A 19,503-nucleotide genomic window follows, 5' to 3' on the forward strand; every position below is an offset into this window, starting at 1 on the left:
GAGCAGGCAGCACGGTGCTTTCCTGACTTCAAAAGGATTCTTTCCAAATTTCACCAAGACATAATGTGTGCACAGCATGCTTTGTAGCTATTCTTTATAAAGTAAATAATTCCTAATTGCTAATAAATTTTATCCTGAATAAAATTTGAATTTTATTGGAGGTCTTTTCTGAATCCATGAGATAATCACATTAATAGTCTCCTTTGATCTGTTAATGTGAATTATTGTAATAGTTTTTCCAAGGTGAACCTTGCCTTTCTGGAATAAGCCTGATTTATATTTTTCTTTTCTGCACACTATCAGATTTGGTTTGCTTACATATTATTTAGGATTTTACATCACTCATCAATAAGTGAGTGTGGATTATGATCTTATTAATTTTTAGATATTGCTGTGGAGATTACATTAGGCATATAAAGTTAGTTAGGAAATGTTCATTCTTTTTCTAGTCCCTGGGGAAAAAAAAATGTTTAGGACTGGAATAATCGTTCCCTGTATTTTAGATAGAAGCCTTGTGTGAAAGACATCAGAACAGCATGTTTTCTTTATGGGAAGATTGTTTTTGGACTCAATGGCTTTCATGCTTCAATGAAGGATGACTGCAGGTTTATTTCTTCTCTGTCTGGTTTGATCACTTGTGTTTTTCTAGTAATTGTCCACGCACTGAAGTTTACAAACACACTGGCAGAAGCGGTTGGACCAGTCTCGGTGTCTCCCTCCCCCTGGGTCTGCAGGGCCCCCCCCCCCCACCTTCCACTTACTGACCTTCTTCTCTGTGAGAGACCAGCCCGAACGTGCCATCTTCTAAGTATTTCAAGAACCAAGACTTCACTGATCCTCTCTTCTGTATGTTTCTTTGCTCTTTCCTTAATTTCTGTGGGTATTTTGTTCATTTTGCTTTCATTTTTCCAAGCAGGGATTTGAACCCAGGACATGCTAGACAAGTGCTCTGCCACCAGGCTACGCCCCAGCCCTGGTCCCTTCTTAATTTCTATTCTCATATTTTCTTGTACTTTATTCAAACTTATCCTGATGCTCTTTCTCTTTTCTTTTATTTGTAGATGGACACAATACCTTTGTTTTCTTTATTTATTTTTATGTGGTCCTGAGGACTGAACCCAGTGCAAATGCTCTGCCACTGAGCCACAGCCTCAGCCCCTCTGCCATTCTTTTTCTAATTTATGCTAACGTCCAACTCATTGCATTGCACATTTTACTATTCGAATATAAGCATTTAAGAGTTAGAAATTCTTTCCAAATATAGTGATTCCCCAGTTACTTGGAGATTGATCCTAGGACCATCCCAGAAGCGCAAGACCCTTACATAACATGGTGCAGTGTTTGCACGTAACCTACGCACATACCTCTGTGTACTCTAAACCATCTCTAAATGACTTCAGACAACTAAGATGATGATGATGCTCTGTGAATAGTCACTATACTGCATTGTTCAGGGAATAATGGCAGGAAGAAGGTGGGCCCGTGTTCAGTACGGATGTCTTTGGTCTCTGGATTGGCTGATGCAGGACACCGGATGCGGAGGACCAGCTGTTGCAGGCTGTGTCTCCTGAGTTTACTGTATGGTATTCTCACTACCTTCTGTTGGATGCACTCCTAATTCCCATCATGACTATTCTGGCCCAGGACTCGCTGGGAAGTGTCTTTTCACACTACTGTTTCAGCCACACCCTTTGACCTCTGCTACGTACGCCACACTGGATCCCAGTGCTTTCTCACACAGCAAGCCTGACTCTGGATGCCTAGGCTCCTGCAGCTGCCAGAACCTGCACGGCAGATGCAGGCACACAGCTGTACACTCCCGCCGGGCTGGGATGACACTGCAGTGAGGGCCACACTACCTGGGGGTCCCCTGCAGGAATGGCCAGCACTATGCCCATGGAATTGTTTGACATTGGCTTCCTCCCTCTCTTCACCAGGTACTCCTGGGAACAATTCCTAATGAAGCGCATTTGGATCCCAGGTTCTGACCCTAAGAGTTGGTTCCCTGGAAGCAGCCTCTCAGAATGGGCCCTGGGGGTTGCTCACTGGCCAGGTCTTCTGTTGGTAGTGAGTGAGGCAACAGTGAGGCCTAGTGTGCTTAGCAACAAAACTGTGGACACTTAGCCGTGGATAAATCTGAGGGGGACACAGAAGACATAGGGAGATGCTAAGGCAGACCAGCTGGCCGACTCCAAGAGAGACAGCACTGGGCTGCTCTGGCACTGCCCAGGTCAGTGGTGGCTGCCTTCCATAGGCCTGTACTGCCTTACTATGGCCCCACACAGGGACAGACTCAGAGACACTGATGAAGTAGTGTGGACAAAGAGGTCATCCTGCTAAGGACTATAAGGTCCTAGCAGGGGGAGAGGTTGGTCAAGTTTGGAGAAGACACACAGATGAGCCCTGGGAGGGGCAGGGTATGCTGGGCACTACATTGCACACAGTTGCTCACCAAAGTACAGCCACAGCTACAGGGCACTGAAGACCCATGTTGGACACGCTGATGTTGGTGAGCCTCTGCCCTCACCAGTCCTGATGCACACAGGGTGGATCTCTGATGGAACAGTCATGATGGCTAAGATCCTCTCAGCAGAACTGAGCTAGCCACAGTCAGTGCTGACTATGCAGCACATGGTCAGTGGATGCTGGGCAGTGCAGAGTCCTTACTGCCCAGGTATCCATCCCTGCTCCCTGTGAGGGCAGAGCAGATACCTAAAGTGGAGAAGTGAAGGTCCCTTCCTGGATGCTCCTCTGGCCCATCCTAACCATGACTGGACAGCCACGGTCAGACAAGAGATTGGCAAACAGAGAGTCTGGGGCACCTCACCACGGCATCCACCAGCACAGCAGAAGGCCAGCCACAGGTCAGGGGTTCTAGCAGGGGTGGTGCAGACAGAGATGGAGACATCCCCTCTCTACAGGCCCCGACAGCAGGGAGCCCTACCCAGTCTCCCGAGGCTGTGGCTAGCACCACCTGAAGACTGCACAGCAAACCAAAGTGCAAGGGTAGAGAGAGGGGGCCCAGGAGAGCCTGCCCTCCAACGCAGTCCCACGACGATGGGCCCAGTGACCGACAACCAGCAGCAGGGCTGCCAGAGTCTGCGTCACCTGCACGGGGTATTCTTGGGGAGCTGGGGGTGCCTAAGGGTGACCCTCAGTGCCATGCCGCTCCTTTTCCCTACAGGGACCTCTCAGAGGGGTGACCCAAATCGTCTCCTGGGGGGCTTGGCTCCAGATGTGGCATTACTGGCCCTTTTCCCTTCCCCCGCCATTTCTCCGCCCCCTCCACTGGATTTTCTTCTTAAGAAGCAAACTTTACATTAATCCTCATTTCAGTGTCTGCTCCCAGAGAATTCAACCTGGGGCCAAATCGATCAGATTTTCTGCCATTTTCTGTCCAATAACTCATTACACTAAAAAAATGAAGCTTTTTGATTCAAGTGTTTGAAATCTCTTGAGGTAGATTTATGTCCCAGTACTGGTCATTTTTCAGATATGATCACATATGTTTGATAAGAACATCTCCAGATAGTGACTATGTGCTTATATACATATATATCACACAAACCTGATTTTTAAAATATAAATTCTTATTGGATTCAGCTTACATACTTTTGAGACCCAAGTTGCTAGATGCATACACAGTAGACACCTACGAATTTAAAGATTCATGTCTTCTTGGTCGGGTACTACCATGAAGCTCCAGGTGATCCTCAGGCCACCAACACGGAAGACATCTGGGGCTACTTTCTTATCCCGGAAAGAAACATCTGCTACCAGAACACCTGATCCCCAAGATCCCCATGGAAAGGAGCCTCCCCTGCCCCAGGGCTCCTGGGGGCCTAGGAGGGAGCAAATACATCAGGACCTGGAGATGCACAAAGGAGAGAACCCTCTAGGCGGAAACCATGTGAGGGCCCCACGGGGGCACGGGGGAGACCGGAAAGGCCACTTACCGCAATCTCTGTTACCAAAATATCAGTAATACTTCCCAACACAGTGACAAAATCAAAGACATTCCAGGCATCTCTGAAATAGTTCTAGAGAAAAAGAGGGGCAGTTAGTGCTGCTGACTGGCAAGGGCTGCCCTGGGCAAGGAGCTCCTGATCAAGAAGCAAGCAAGGGGGACAGTTCTCAGGAGAAGGCCAGTGACCAGCAGACACTCCAGCCCAGGCAGATGCAGAACTGAGAGTCATATGGACAGAGGCCAGGGTCCCAGCCCAGCCTGCCCCCAGGGCCAGGGCAGGACTCAGGCAGCTGAGAGTGTAGGAGCAGACCCTTCCATGGGGCCCCCACAGTATCACATGTGTTCTGGGGACTTGGGGAATTCCCAGCTCCAAACTGTGAACCCCCAAAGGTTGCCAGACAGAGAGGGAGCCACCATGCTGGCCACCAAAAGGTGGTACATACCAGCACCCCAAAGGCGATGATCTTCAGCACACACTCCAGGGAGAACATGGAGGTGAACACCATGTTCAGGCACTTCAGCATCAGCTCATACTCATAAGGCGCATCGTAGAACTGCCAGGAACGAGCCAATGGTTGAGGGCTTGGCAACCCAAGATGCCCCCGTCCAGTCAGGAGCGGCAGCCAGAACTCTACACCTGCCCACCCCTCCTGAGTTCTCCCAGAGCCTTCTCACTCTCGGCTCCCAGACCACAAAAGGATAGCATCCCACAGGCACACTGTGCAGGCCAGGGCAGAGGCAGCTGCAGCTCTGGCATGTGCCAGCAGAAAGAAGGCCCGCTCCCACCAGCCTCCAGCTGGACTCTCCCCCCTCCTCTGTGGCAGGGCCTTGTACCTTCATCATCAGCACCACCGTGTTGAGGGCTATCATGGCCATGATGAAGTACTCGAAGGGCGGGGAGACCACAAACGTCCACGTCTTATACTGGAACGACTGCTTGTTTTGGGGCATGTATCGTGTCAGGGGCTTGGCGCTGATGGCGAAGTCAATGCAGGCCCTCTGTGTGGACAGAAGGGCACCTTGAGCCCAGGGGGAGCCCAACCCACCAGCACCTCCAATAGCAGCACCTGCCACACTGTGAGTGCAGGCAGCAAAGGCAGCCCAGGCCTCCTCCAGTGGGCCCCAGCTCCCCAGCCATGGTCTCCCTCTGCAGCAGGAAGGAGGCCTGCCCACGCTGGCCATGAGGGGCGCGTGTGCAGAAGGGAAGCCTGGTGTTCCGCCCACACTGCGGCATCACAGGAGGTCACGGGGCATCCACCTACCTCATTCTTCTCCAGGCTGCATTCAGACATCACTTTGTCCCCCTGCTCCTGGAAGGTGATGATGATCAAGGCCACAAAGATGTTGACGAAGAAGAAGGGGAAGACCACAAAGTAGACCACGTAGAAGATGGACAGCTCCATGCGAAACCCAGGGCTGGGCCCCTGCTCCTCATAAGTGGCGTCGACGGAGTGCTTCAGCACCCTGGTTGAGGGGAGAGCAGTGTCAAGGGAGCTTCCTAGGGAGCTCAGGGCACCGCAGGCCGGGCCAGGTTGGCACCACCCGAGCCTGGACAGGCACTCACATGGGCCACCCTTCTCCGGTGGACACCGTGAAGAGCGTGAGCAGGGCCCAGAGCACATTGTCGTAGTGGAAGTCGTACTTCTTCCACTGCCTCGGTTGAGCTTCCACTTCCTCCTTTTCATAATCTAAATACTGACCCCTGGAGATGGACAGACACGAGAGCAGAGTTAAACCCAAAGGACCCAAACAAACCTATGTGTCCACAGTCAGCGACCTTTGAAAAGGGTGCTAAGACCACTCTACATAGGAAGTGTTAACAGTCTGCTCCACAGATGGTGCCGAGAGAACTGCAACCCACTCATGGAATGCAGAGGAGCCGATCTAAACTCCTACCTCATTCCACATGTAGAATCTAACTCAAAACCAAAGTGCTAAATGTAAGTGCTAAAACCACAAAACTTAGAAGAAAATGGGCAGATCTCTATGACCTCATATTTAGGAATGGATTCTTACAGAACCAAAATCATGAGCAACAAAAGAAAAAAGAAGGCAAATTGAAATTCAAAACTCTGTACTTCAAAGGACACCATCAAGAAAGTGGAAAGATGATTCATGGAAGGGGAAAGAATATTTATTGATCATCTACCAGATAAGGGTCTGGTACCTAGAATGTAAAAAGTACTATCATAAACAATAAAAAAGACAACCTAAGTATCCAAATAGATATTTCTCCAAAGAAGATATACAAAGGGGCTATTAGCACATGAAAAGATGTCCAGCATCAGCAGTCATCGAGGGAAAGAAAATCAAAGCTACTCTGAGATATCAATCCACTCTGTGAACCGGAATATAATGAAAACAAAGACCAAAAAAAAAAAAAAAGGAAAATAACAAGTGTTGGTGAGGATCTGAGAAATCAAAACCCCTGAACTAGTTCAGGTGGGAACAGACAATGATTTAGCCCCTCTGGAAACAGTCTGGCCTTTCCTCAGACAACTGAACACAGTTCTCAGACCACTATCAGTTCCACTCCTGGCCTACTATCAGCAGGCACATGAACAGATGCCACGTGGCACAGCACAGACAAGGAGGCACTGCCCACCACAGTACAGGGGGCACAGAGGCCCTGTGCACTGTGCTGAGGCCAGTTCCGGAGGACCACAGTGTCTGCCTCCACACGTGGAATGTCCACAGCAGGGCAATCCAGACATGGAACACCAGCTCAGGGCTACACAGGGTGGGGACAGGGACAGAGAGGACAGCTAAAAGGTGCAGGCTTGGTTGGGTTTTATTTTGTTTGGTTTGGGTTTTTTTTTTTTTGTTTTTTTTTTTTGCGGTGATAAAAATGTGTGTCTGTGAATATACCAAGAGCCACCAAGATGCACACACTACATGGATCACGGGAATAAGCTGCACGGTGTGTGAACCACAAAACAAGACTCCCACTGCAGTGGGGAGGGGTGGTACTGCTGGGAAGCTCCACCTCTGCCCTGCCTCACACACACACACTCAGCTCCAGCAGGCTGCAGATCTCAACAGACAGCAAAAGAGCACTGGCAGAGAAAGCACCCCTGACGGCAGGACACGGAGCAGCGAACGTGAAGAACAAAGGGTTACGTTGGACACACCCCTGATGGCAGGACACGGAGCAGTGAACATGAAGAACAAAGAGTTACGTTGGACACACCCCTGATGGCAGGACACGGAGCAGTGAACATGAAGAACAAAGAGTTACGTTGGACTAAGTTAAAATGGAGAACTCACTCTTTAAAAGACACCACTGGTGAGCAGAAAGCACTCCACAAAGGAGGGACACCAGGCAAAGTCCTACCCAGGACCTGACGGCACCCTGTGAATCCACCCACAGAGATGACAACCACACAGAAAACGGGCAAGGGCTCAGAGGGACACTGCCCAGAAAGGGCATCTATGTGGCCACACTGCTCCAGGCAGTGGCTCAACCTTGCTGGCCACACATGTACAAATCGAAGCAACCTTCCAGCCCAGGAAGATGGGAGAACTAGGCGGACACCAAGCACGACAAGATGTGGGGCAGCGGAGCCCCACCCACGCGGAGGAGCTGTCACTGCACAGCATGCGGCAGCACTGGGGAGGGGAAATGTGCACAGCCTGCGGCCCGTCCTGGACAGACAGCACCCAGACGGGACATGCACACAGGATGTTCACGGCAGCACTGCTCACGACAGCCCCACAGGGGACCCGTCAAGGACCCCCACCACAGAGCAGAGGAGTGAGCGGTGTAACATTCACACACCAGGGACTCCTGGGACCTCTGCTGGGCAGGTGGGAAGGAGTGCCAGCACTTCTTGCTGAGGTACACACAGTCACGCCCTCCATTCCCCTGCTCCCCCCGAGGGCATCTCTACTGTCTTGAGAGTAGGGCCAGGCCCAGGAAGAGCTGAGGAATTCCGTGGACAGCAAAGCAGCACCAGCTAAGGCCAAGTCCTCTGATTTTCATGGTGCAAACTAGATCTCCAGCCAAGGTTTAGAGGGCCCCTGGCCACGATGTGCCCCTTGGATAGCTGCAGGCCGGAAGAAGAACTCACAGCACAGCTGGCCCCTGACCCCACAGGGGAGGATACGGGGCATACTGTGGCATGACATGATGGCACCTCCCAGGCAAGCCCTCCAGCCCTCGCTCAGTGTCCCCACTTTGCAGAGGAGTCTCCTGAGTCATGTGACCGGTCCCACATGGTCCATCCTGGGGCTGCTGGCATCCCACGCTTCCTCAGTTTACCTGCAGTCCCTCTCCAGCTCCTTGGATTCATCAGTGCAGTAGAAAAACTTCCCTTTGAAGAGCTGTACTGCAATGACGGCAAATATGAACATGAAGAGCATGTAGACAATCAGGATGTTCAGCACGTTCTTCAGGGAGTTTACCACACAGTCAAACACAGCCTGCAGGGAGGAGGGACAGAGCTCTGAGGGAGGGGTGGGGGCCATGGGGAAAGGTGGGGGCCATGAGGGAAGGCAGAGCTGGGAGGAAGGGGTGGGGCCACAAAGGAAGGCAGATCCATGAGGGAGGGAGGGAGGGGCTGTGGTGGAGGCGGAGCCATGTGGAGGTGGAGCCATGGGAAGGGTGGGGTCACTAGGGAGGGTGGGCCTGTGAGGGAGGCAGGGAGATGTGGAACCAAGGGGAGGCACAGGGGCAGGAAAGGATGCAAAAGGGACCAGAAGAGAGGACAGGGCAGGGCAGCTACAGGCTCAAAACCTCAGGATCACTGAGGCCCAGACACCATGGGCATTCCGGGACCCCGCAGCGTCCTCAGGCCCCTGCCTGTTTTCTACCACTAGCTGCCTTGACAGGAAGCTGACTGGTGCTGTCACTCTCTCATGAGGGGAGTCATATGGGACTTATGAGAGTAGGCAGGAGGTGCTCTTTAGAGAGGATATGGAAGCCTGCTGCCCTTACCCTGCCTTGTTCCTACAGGCGAACAACAGTGATGTGGGACAGACTGAGGACAAAGCAGCAGTGCTGTGGTCCCAAGGGCCACAGGACAGGGACTCTGGGCATGTTCTGAGGCCCTGAGGGGACTCTCTGGTCCATGACCACCACCCACAGGCTTGCTCTCAGGTTCTTCCAGACCCTGCACACCCAATGCTACTCTCAGAGCTGAGGCAGCACCTCTCAGGACATCCTGCTCCAAATGCCCACAGCAGCCTGGACCCATGAAACCCCTGTGCTGTGAGCAGCACCCCTGCCCCACAGGACCAGGTGTAACTCCTGCCAGGGTCCAAGGCCTCTGGGTGCCCTCCCAGTTCGCCTCACACAGATTCCAAGCATAACGAGAATGCATTACACACAGTTAGGAGGATTAAATGAGTTAATGCACAGGGATTATTTTGTGCCTGGAATAGGCCCCATAATTATTAGATTGGGTTTCTACTTTTCCTTTATGCAGAACTTCAGTTGTGTCTACTCTTCAGGGTCCAGTCCCACAGTCACTTTCTGGAGCCCCTGACTGCCAGCAACCCCCACATATGCCCCAGCCCCTTCAGCAGCCCCTTTTTCCTTGTCCTGCATGACTGAGGAAAATACCATCTCTCATCTGGCACTGCTGGGATAAGAAAGAGAGGTATTACAGGAGACTGCTGGGAATGAGCTCTCCTTGGGCAGGTGCTTAGAGCTGAACAAATACATATACACACACATGTGCATGTATGCCCACGCTCTTGCGCCATATGCGCGCGTGCACGCACGCACACACACACACACACACACACATACACATGCACACACAGACACACAGCATGCCCCTCAAGCCCCAATTCCAGGTTCCAACCTTGAGCTTAGGCAGTCGTTTGATGGTCTTGAGGGGCCGCAGGACACGCAGAACTCTCAGGGACTTGATGGTGTTGATGTCTTTCCCTTTGGATCCTCTAGAAGGGAGAAGCCACTAATGCAGACAGGCAGAACGTGTGGGCATGCCTGGCCCCACACAGCCCACGGAATCTGGCGCTCACTGCCCTGTGCCTTTTGTCTGGAGACTCCAGGGTAGAGCACCCAGAGTGAAGAGGTCTCTTCCTGTAGCTGCCTGTCCTGGGCTTTATCTGAGAACAGGGGCCAGACCAGGGCCAGGTCAGCACAGTGGGTACACAGGGACAGTTGAGCTTGTAGGCTGGAAGAACCCATTCTCTCAGACCACAGTGGTTATTTCCATCTCTCCAGTGCTCCCAAAACCCACCCTTAAACCAGCTTCCAGCAATCAAGAGGACTGATGGGGCTGGCATGTGCCTGCAGACCAGGAGTGAGGGCCATGAGCATGCCTGTGGTGTAGAACCTTGTCCTAGCACTACAGAGTCATGTTCCTGCTTTTCAATCCTCAGCAGGAGGCAAGGGGATCTGTCTGGCTTCTGCCCTATAGACCACCTGCCTATCCTCAGCTGCTCAATGCTCCTTCAGGTGACAAGGAACCAAAAGGAAGAGGGGACAGGGAGGTGGGGAGAAGAGAAAGAAAGAGACACAGCCACAAACTAGGCAGATACAGAGGCAGTGTCAAAAGCAGAAAGCAGGAACGGGGAGAGACAGAGAGGAAGACACACAGGCAGAGGAAGCTGATGGAGACACCAAGATGATCAAGAAAGCAGCAGACAGGAAAATTCAGTTGAAATATGGGGGAGACAGGAAATCACATGAGGAAAATTCTAGGCATCAGAAGCAAGCTATGGAGCCCAAGGTCAGCAGGCCCAGATCAGGATCCTCACAGAAGCCAGAGCAGACCCAGGTGGCATCTTTCACTGTCAGGGACCCAGGAAGTGGCAGCCAGGTTGGAGAGTGGGGTGGGGTGGGGGGGTGCTGCCCCATCCTTGACCCTACCCCCAGCACACAGCAGTGACAGAAGGCGCCCTGCTGAGGAGGTCATGCTCAGAGGCAGAGTGGGCAGCATAGGAACCCTTGTTCCAGCCTGCTCGAGGCCCTTTACCACCAAGATCCCTGGGGCCTGGCCTGTATGGGAGTTGGCCCAGTCCCAGTGGCCACACTTGGGCTCCAGCAAAGCTTTGGACTGAGTTGGGAGTAGGCTGCACAACCCAGGTCTTTCTCGGAGAGAAGAACAACTTGGGCCCAGCCCCCTTCTCTTCCTCAACCCCACATTCCAGAACCATATAGAACTGTCCCTGAAACAATGGGCTTGGCCACTTCTCACCCAGTACTCCCTGGACACCCACTCTCACCCAGCTTGCCCCAGGAGAAGAGGGGACAGAGGGAGCCTGCACCAGGCTTGCAAAGCACAGGCAGGAGCAGAAGAGGAGGAGGGAGACTTGCTGGGAAGAGCTCTCCACTAGAGGCTGCCCTCTGGGCTCAGGGCCTGCTCAAGGCCACAGGGCTAGGGCCCATCCTACCCCTGCTCCTAACTAGGCCTCCTCGGACACTCCTGCTGCAGTTCTTATCCCAAGGGCCCTTAATGATACTCTGGCAAAGTTCTCACTTCCTTTGTCATAGAAAGAGATCTATTAGCACACCCAGAGGAGACACTAGGAGCTTCAGGGGGCTGTTGAGGAGAAGAAAGAGAAAAGAAAGCCATATTTCCAGAGGAGTCACAGAGGAAAGCACCTCAGGATGCCCAGCTTCCTGGGCCATGGTCACAGTTGGCATTTCCCACCCAGAATCCTCACTGCCCTCCAGGCTGAAGTTTAAGCCTCCAGCACTCACCCAGGACTCCTGCTCACCAAGGGCAGTGTCTTACCCAACCCAGCCCAGCCCCGGCTCCAACCCCAGCTCCAACCCCAGCCCCAGCCCAGCCCAGCCCAGCCCAGTCCAGCTCAGCTCAGCCCAGCCCCAGCCCAGCCCAGCCCCAGCCCAGCCCCAGCCCAGCCCAGCCCAGCCCAGCCCAGCCCCAGCCCCAGCCCCAGCCCCAGCCCCCAACCAGTCCCCAGAGGCATGGCAGGAATGGTAGTCTGGGGATGGCTCCTGGCAGCATGCAGCTCAGATGGGGTGGAGGTGAAGGAATGAGAGTGGCCGATGATGGTGCAGCCAGAGAGGCCGTGGGTAGGCCATCATGTCGGGCAGTAAGGGGAGAGGGGAGGCATTACCCCATGAAGCTCCTACCGAAGTCCAGCGACAGGAAGACAAAGAGAACAGAGTCAGTGCTAAGGGAGGCAGAGTCAGGGCCTCTGTCAGCGCAGCCCACCCAGGCGGGGGTCGGGGGGCAGAGAAGACGAGGAAGCTTCTCTCAGGGTCTGGTCTCTGCTGGGGTTTCCCTTGTGTCTGGATCTCACCCCATAACCTCCCCTTGCCTCCCCACCCAAGCGCCACACCCCCATGCAGGGCCTGAGGAAGCCACCACCACCCAGCCACCACCCAGCCGAGCAGCACGCATTCTCAGAGTCAGAGGAGACAGTCTCACCCCCACAGCAAAGGGGCAGAGAACTCAGGTCAGGCGCTGACCTCTGAGCAGGTAAACTTGCTCCAAAGGATCTCACAAGGCAGATGGCAAAAAGCCAGAGAGACCGCACACCCAATCCCAGAACCAGAGGATTTGCTGGGAACAGATGGGCCATGGATCCTCCTAGCCTACATGGTCCAGTCCCAGCAGGTAGGGCCAGTCCCACCTGGGCAGTCACAGAGCCACAGCCAGGGAGACCATCACTGTTCCTCTCCTTTCCCACACCCCCACACCCCAGTCCTGTACCTACAATCCAGAGTAGATGTGGTTACTTACGAGAAGGCAAATGCCACCAGGGCCCCACTGACCACAATGAAGTCCAAAATGTTCCACAGGTCCCGAAAATAGGCTCCAGGGTGCAGCAGCAATCCTAAGTCAATCATCTGCAAGGAGAGACACATGTTAGGGAACAGTATATTCCAGAAAAAGAGGCACAGCCAGGCTCCAGCCATGGGAGAGGGCAAGGTCTGGGCACACCCTTCCAGCAGGAAGCTCAGTGCACACCTACGTACATCTAAGACTTCCACCCAGCTCTGTATACCTTCCCATGCTCTTGCAGGTCACAGCCTCTGATAGCCTCAGTGAGGCCTCAACCCAGCTACCCCCACAAGGTTCATGACTGTTTAGTGCCCAACTTCCTGGACCCCCATGAGATGGTGAAGTCTCTGTCTCCATCTACTTCTCCACTGCTGGGCAACAGGCACATGCTTGACTCCAAGGAGCTCACACCTGTCCAGACCCTGGAGGGCCAGCTCAGGGCAGTGTGAAGACCAGCTGGTCAGAATTCCAAGGACTTTTACTCTCATGCTGGCTCCGCTACACCTAATACTGAGAATTCGGCAAGTACAGGAACTCTCTCTCGGCCTTAGCTTCCTCGTCTGTGAGTTCTGTGCCAGTGTGTGACTTTGCAAGTGTACAGAAGAGCAGAGCAGCACGTTTGTGCACCCTGTAAGTGCTCCACACACTCGCGTAGCTTAGGTTACACTGAAGTCACAGATGTCCAGCTGGACATATATCTGTGCAAATATGCCTGAGGACACCCTTGCCAGACATGGACAAGGGGCACCTGTGGAGGAAGATGAGGTTGCAATGATGTGGTGGACTCAATCTGTCATCAAACACTAGATTCCTGATAAACTGAGTCTTCAACATCCACAGCCAACAGTCTTGCAGTCACCTCTCTCCTCAAGGTCCCCTTGTCCTCTACCTAGTGTTGTGTGTCGATAGTGTCCAATCCCTTTGCAGCTACCAGGCAAACCTAGAGGAGGGACTGAGTCACACGCACACCTTAAAGAAAGCCTATGACCTGTGTTCAGGAGTCGAATGCAGTGACAGTACCTCTGGGAGCATGCGCAGGGGACGCGGTGTGGGAGCCCTCCAAGAGGGACGGCCCGTGGCACACACAGCACCCTCAGTCAGCACGCAGCCAGTACAGCCCCACACACCTCATGCAGGCCACAGGAGCCACGCCTCACCTTCATCACCATCTCAAAGGTGAAGACACCTGTGAAGATGTAGTCCATGTACTTCAGAGCCTAGAACCAGAAGCAGGGATCCTCTCAGCGGTCGGGCCAGGAGCCAGAGACAGGTCCAGCCTGTGGGCTCTGGGTCCCCCCACCAGGCCTCTGAGCAGATGGCCTGTCAGCTGAAGGGCCAGTCAGCAACAGTCTGTGAGGTCTCTGAGGTAAGTACCCCTCTGGAAACAGTCCCACACCACTGAAGCCCCAGCTCTGCCCCAGGATGTCTGTAACAGGCGGGAGGAAGGGGCCTCCTCAGACATGTGGTTCCACTGCCCACGGGAAGGACAAACAGAGTGGGTAGGGTATCGTGTGAGAAGACAGGCCCCTGCATGCCCCCAGCCCTTGGCATCCCACAGCCTGATGGGGCCTCCAACCCCACCACTCACATTGTTCCTGGATGACTCTGTCCGCACAGGATCCTCAGCAGCCAGGGCAATGCTGCTCAGGGCAATGACCACAAGAATGACCATTTCAAAGTACCGCATGGTCACAATGTAATGGCAAAAGCGACGAAGCCTGTGAAGACAGACACAGATGGTACAGGCCCACGAGCTGGGGCAGGTGCAGGGGCCTCCCCAACAGGAAGGACTCACACTGGCTACCACAGGAAGGCATGGCACAGGAGTGGAGTTTTACCAAGTGTCCCCGTGGCCAGGGGACAATGGCCAGATGACTGGTAGTGACTAGGATTCCTGACAGGGGTCCCAGAGTCAGGAGTCAGAAACTTACAGCAGGGGTCAGCAAATGACAGCTCCTGGCCAGACCAGGCCGGCCCCACTTGTGTGAACAACCTTCTGTGTGAGCATTCATTTGCCTACTTTCTGTGGCCCCAAGGTCCACAACACGACCCCTGGCTCTCTCCAGAACCAGGTGCTTCAGGCAGGGTGTAGGGAGTGGCTCGGGAATTGCAGGGGCACTGCACAGAGCAGGCCTCTCTTGTCCTGGAAGCAGGTCCTGGCCCTCACTGGCTTTGTGGGGTTCTGCCTTCACTCCCACTCTCCGCTCCGCCCAGGCACTCTCCCTCCCCACTGACCTGACCCACCCACCCATGTTCCTCCTAGCACTTGTCACCATCCGGCATGCCTCCCTGACTTGTCCCGTGGTCACCTGCCTCTCCCACTCGCCCATGCACCTGGGAAGGACAGATGCTCTTGTCTGTTTTGGTGACCGATACATGTTCCCAACAAGGAAGCTGCTGTTCACACATAAATGTCAGCTGGATTAAGGAAAGCACTGGCCTGAGGAGAGGATGACGACGCCGTGACAGAGAAGCATAGGGAACGCATGCTCAGCATGTGAACATGCAATGCCTGTGCACGCGTGTGCAACAGCATAATGGGAAGGCAGGGCACACGTGATGGGTGCAGAGTCCTGTGAGCACAGGGCAGGGGCAGGGACCCCACTGCACCACCAAGAGGTCTGGCTGTGTGTCTGTCTCATGCCCCCTCTAGGAAATGAAGCCACTGGTGTGCCTCAGGGGACGCCGATGACTGGAGATGTGCCACGGACAGAGTGCACAGAATCAGCCCTTTAGATGCACATCCCATGAGTGCTGGCCTCTGAGTCCAGAAGGGTCGTGGCAAGTGGACAGACAGGACAAGCACACAGGCAGGCAGCGAGGGACTCACAGGTTCGTGGGGCTCAGACAGAACATGGAGCTGTAGGGCACAATAGGCCGGGGGCCACTCCTCATCACGTCGTCAGTTCCTGCTGCCTCCTTCCTCCCTGCTGCTTGGCTCTCCAGGTCCATGTTACCACCTGCGAGGACACACGGCCTCCAAGTTAGGGGTGCGGTGCACACAAAGTCCACATCACATGGCTCTCTCCTGGCTGCAATACCAGGAGCAAATGAGACAGGACATCATGGACCCCTGGGAAGGGTGTGTGGTTGACAGTACAGCTCCCCAGGCAGAGCAGGGCCGAGACAGACAGGGCCAGCACTTCCTACAGCTTGAGGCACAGGCCATCTGCCACTCCAAGACTCCAAACAGGCCTTTGCCCGCCTCCTGCTTGGCTGTCATAGGGAAGGAGCACCAAGTCAGGTACTGTGCCCACAGTGCACACCAAGGCCTCCAGTGGTGCTGGGTGCCAGCACCTGGGAGCCCTTCCCTCCAAGTGGGGGTCTCAGAGCTGCAAGATGGCAGAGCACAGCTGACCTGGGGCTCACTACAGTGCTCCCTGCATCCTGCCATCAGCACAGCTTGGCCTGGTGAAGGGTCCTGCTGTGCCAGGGTGTCCAGGAAGATGCTGACCCGGGGAAGCTTTCCTGGCCCCCTGCATAAAGTCCTTTATCCCTGGGCTTACACTGCATTCCTGCCCATCAGGGTCCCTCTGCTAGGGCCCTTCTTTTGCTCTCTTCACTCTCCTCCCCACAATCACCACTTTTGCTCCCACAGATTAAACTCCCTTAGTAAAATGGCTGTGGGCTTTGTTCCTTTTAGGTAGATTATGCAAATTTCCCTCAATAAATCTCTTTTCTTTTTCAGTACTGGGGATTGAACCCAGGAGTACTCTATCACTGAGCTCTGTCTCCAGCTCTTTCTATATTTTATTTTGCAACAGGGTCTTGCTAAGTTACTGAGATTGACCTTGAACTTGAGATCCTCTTGCCTCAGCCTCCCAAGTCACTGGAGTGTAGACATGTGCCACCACACCTGGTTACAAGTCTACATTTTTAGATGTGCCAATGAGCATTTCAGTTCTTATGGCTGACAGAGTCCCTGAGACCTCAGGGCACTGAGGGGTCAGTATAGTGAGCACCCCTCAGTTCTGCATTTCATGTTCACTTCTTTAAAGAAACAAAGGCAAAAAGGATGTTAAGGAGCAACCAAAACAAAGGTGCTGATTCCCAGCCTGCAGGGGCTAGCCTCTCCCAGGCTCTCCCTCACCACTGACCACTCTGCCCACTCTGCGGTCCTGCAGAGAACCACTGGGCAGAGGAAACAGCCGCTCTGATGTGAGAACCGGAAACGCACAGCTGCCACTTCAGAGCTGAGATGATCTTCTGCAAGTACTTCCAGTGTGGCCACTTTTGAAATGGATGCTATCAAGTTTCCCTGCTGAAAATGTAAATTATATGAACTTCTGATAAAGTAACTGCCAATGCCTACTTAAAAAACTAAAAGATTCTATTAATTCATAAGACATTATCTCAAAAAAGGAAATCAAGCATGCACAAAAAAATCTGTACTCACAAAAGTCTTTGTTACAAGTTCTTTTATAGTGAAAATTATAAAATGAACAACATAAATCAGTCAAGTAAATATTCAGTACTTATATGAAGTACCATGTAATGGATATTAAAAATGTCTAGAAGAGTTTAAATGACAGAAGAAGAGGCGTATGATAAGGCAAATTAAAAAGAAGCAGATTCCAGGTATTAGGGAGGATAAGGCAGGAGGATTGCAAGTTTGAGGCCAGCCTGGGCAACTTAGTGAGACCCTGTCTCAAAATAAAAAAGGACTGTGGATGTGGCTCAATGGTAGAGCACCCTGGCTTCAATCTCCAGTACTGCAAGGAAAAAAAAAAAAAAAAAAAACCAAAGAAGAAAAGCCCAGGCTCCACACCTGATGTTCCAGACGAGCCCAACAGCAGGAAACACAGGGCTTGAGAGAGATCACAGTGTGGCTCTCCAGCAGCAACTCCACTAAGCTTTCAACATGAAAACATGTTTCCATGATGAGCATTTAAAGTAAGGAATATTTATTATTTAAACACCACACCTTTTCAGACTCTTCCCCAATAACAATAAAACAAACCCAAAGGTAAGTAAGTAAACCGGGAAAAGAACCAATCTGGACTCAGCGAAGAAAGGGGACAAACAAAGATGACAGAGCCAGGACAAACCAACTTCTTCAGGAACAGAACTACTATACCAAAATATAAGGGGAAAACTGCCCATTAAGTCAAAACAGAACAAGAAGAAAGAGAAAGGAGGCTGGGCTGGGGCTCAGTGGCAGAGGCTTGCCTAGCACGAGTGAGGCACTGGGTTCCATCCTCAGCACCAAATAAAAATAAACAAATAAAATAAAGGTATTATGTCCACCTACAACTATAAAAAGTTTTTTTAATAAAAAAAATTTTTAAAGAAAGAAGATGAAAACTGCTACAGATTAAGTAAATTTATTAATAAAGCAGATTATTAAAAAGACTCAGCCATAACAAAACTCAAATCATTGGAGTTGCATAATTTGAGGAAGAAGGAGGTCCGCTGCAAGGGCTCCCTCCTCCTAGCACACACAGGCAGGAGGAGGCCCAGCCCTGAGGGTTCCTCCCACAGCACACACAGGCAGGGACTCTCTCCTCCACAGGTTAGGATGTTGCCTAGGAAACCATTGCGGGGGAGCCCTGACCATGGCCCTCACTGCAAGGCAGGAAGAGGGATGGGCCTCCCGTGCCCACCTGCAGTCCCTCTCCTCAAACTGCAGCCCCAAAAGAGGCTGATGTGAGCATGTCTGAACTCCCCTGGGCTTCTGGGAAAAGCACGCGGTAAACCTGACAAAGACAGTCCTCATTTGGCCTCCAGAATTCTCCACAGACTAGGAGAACCTGGAGAAAATTCAAGGCCACGTTTCCCGAGACATCTGTGACTGAAAGAGTTTCTCTCCTGCACATCTGGAACGGCACTAGCTAGACACCATTCTTGGAAAGTTAACAAGTCGGCAACGAATTCATTTTCTGTAAGGTTTAATTACCTCACAAAGCCTCATCTGAGACAGGGAAGATGGAGAGTAGTCACAAATGAATGCAAAATAGAAATGTCACCAAACACACAAGGAAGAAAGGCTGCTGTCACTGGAAGACAGTACAAATGACAGGTAATTGATTTGTGCTCCTGATGACTTCAAATACAGAAAGTTTTAAATAAGAAATATAAAATACGTAAGAAGTAAAAAATGAACCTTGACAAATGGACAAGCAGTAAGACTATAAAGCTGACCCAACACTACCATGGCCTATGACAGAGCACAGCTTGAAGTGACTAACCCTTCCACTGAAAGCCACCGTCACAGCAGAAGAAAACACATAACCTGCCTGCCTAGAGGCACTGAGACCAGCCACACAGAACCCAGGGGGCAGTCATCCACGGGAAGGGAAGCAAGCAAAGCCCTCACACACACCCAGATCTTCCCAGAGACTGCTTTCCTATGCGTTCTGCCTGGAAACAGAATCCGAGCAAAGGCAACGCTTCCACTGGGACAAGGAGGCCAAGATTGGAGTTTGAAGGTCTGAGTCCTGAGGAGCAAGACCTGAGGAGAGGGTTACAGAGAGCAAGCCCCTGAGTGAGCACACATGTCCTCCTGGCACAGGAGAAGGTCGGGCTCCCCAAGAAGCAGCCACCCCCAGGTCCAGTGCCTCACTGGAGAGCAAAATTTGAGCTGCAGGGGACTAGCTTTTGCACACTAAGTGCTGATGCCAGTGGACACTTGGCTCTGCTAAATTTTTATCAGAATTGTTCTTGCTTTTGTTGGGGTTCTGGCTGCAGAGTTACACAGACCGTCTCTTCTCTACAGGCCTGTTACCTTCAGTGGTGGCATTTTCTGGGATGCACACATGTGTTGAAGCAGGACTGTCTGTCCTTCATAAAAAAAACCATCCCAAGGAGTGT

The 19,503-nt window shown here is 52.4% G+C and overlaps 1 protein-coding gene across 1 annotated transcript in view; it reads right to left on the reverse strand.

The window, feature by feature from the left end:
• Cacna1b (calcium voltage-gated channel subunit alpha1 B) overlaps window positions 1-19,503 on the reverse strand; it is a gene marked incomplete at its 3' end in the record, with an annotated part of 192,520 nt that overhangs the window by 39,610 nt on the left and 133,407 nt on the right. The window contains exons 21-32 of the mRNA XM_047525413.1: window positions 15,524-15,653; window positions 14,282-14,411; window positions 13,851-13,910; window positions 12,652-12,758; window positions 12,023-12,034; window positions 9,775-9,871; window positions 8,229-8,389; window positions 5,532-5,669; window positions 5,230-5,431; window positions 4,802-4,966; window positions 4,411-4,521; window positions 3,957-4,040 (exon numbers count right to left, since the gene is read on the reverse strand). Coding sequence (XP_047381369.1) covers window positions 3,957-4,040; window positions 4,411-4,521; window positions 4,802-4,966; window positions 5,230-5,431; window positions 5,532-5,669; window positions 8,229-8,389; window positions 9,775-9,871; window positions 12,023-12,034; window positions 12,652-12,758; window positions 13,851-13,910; window positions 14,282-14,411; window positions 15,524-15,653 — 1,397 coding nt within the window. The remainder of the gene's footprint in view (window positions 1-3,956; window positions 4,041-4,410; window positions 4,522-4,801; window positions 4,967-5,229; window positions 5,432-5,531; window positions 5,670-8,228; window positions 8,390-9,774; window positions 9,872-12,022; window positions 12,035-12,651; window positions 12,759-13,850; window positions 13,911-14,281; window positions 14,412-15,523; window positions 15,654-19,503) is intronic.

This window comes from Sciurus carolinensis, chromosome 14 (genome assembly GCF_902686445.1).
Source record: "Sciurus carolinensis chromosome 14, mSciCar1.2, whole genome shotgun sequence".
Classification (NCBI taxonomy): Eukaryota; Metazoa; Chordata; class Mammalia; order Rodentia; family Sciuridae; genus Sciurus; species Sciurus carolinensis.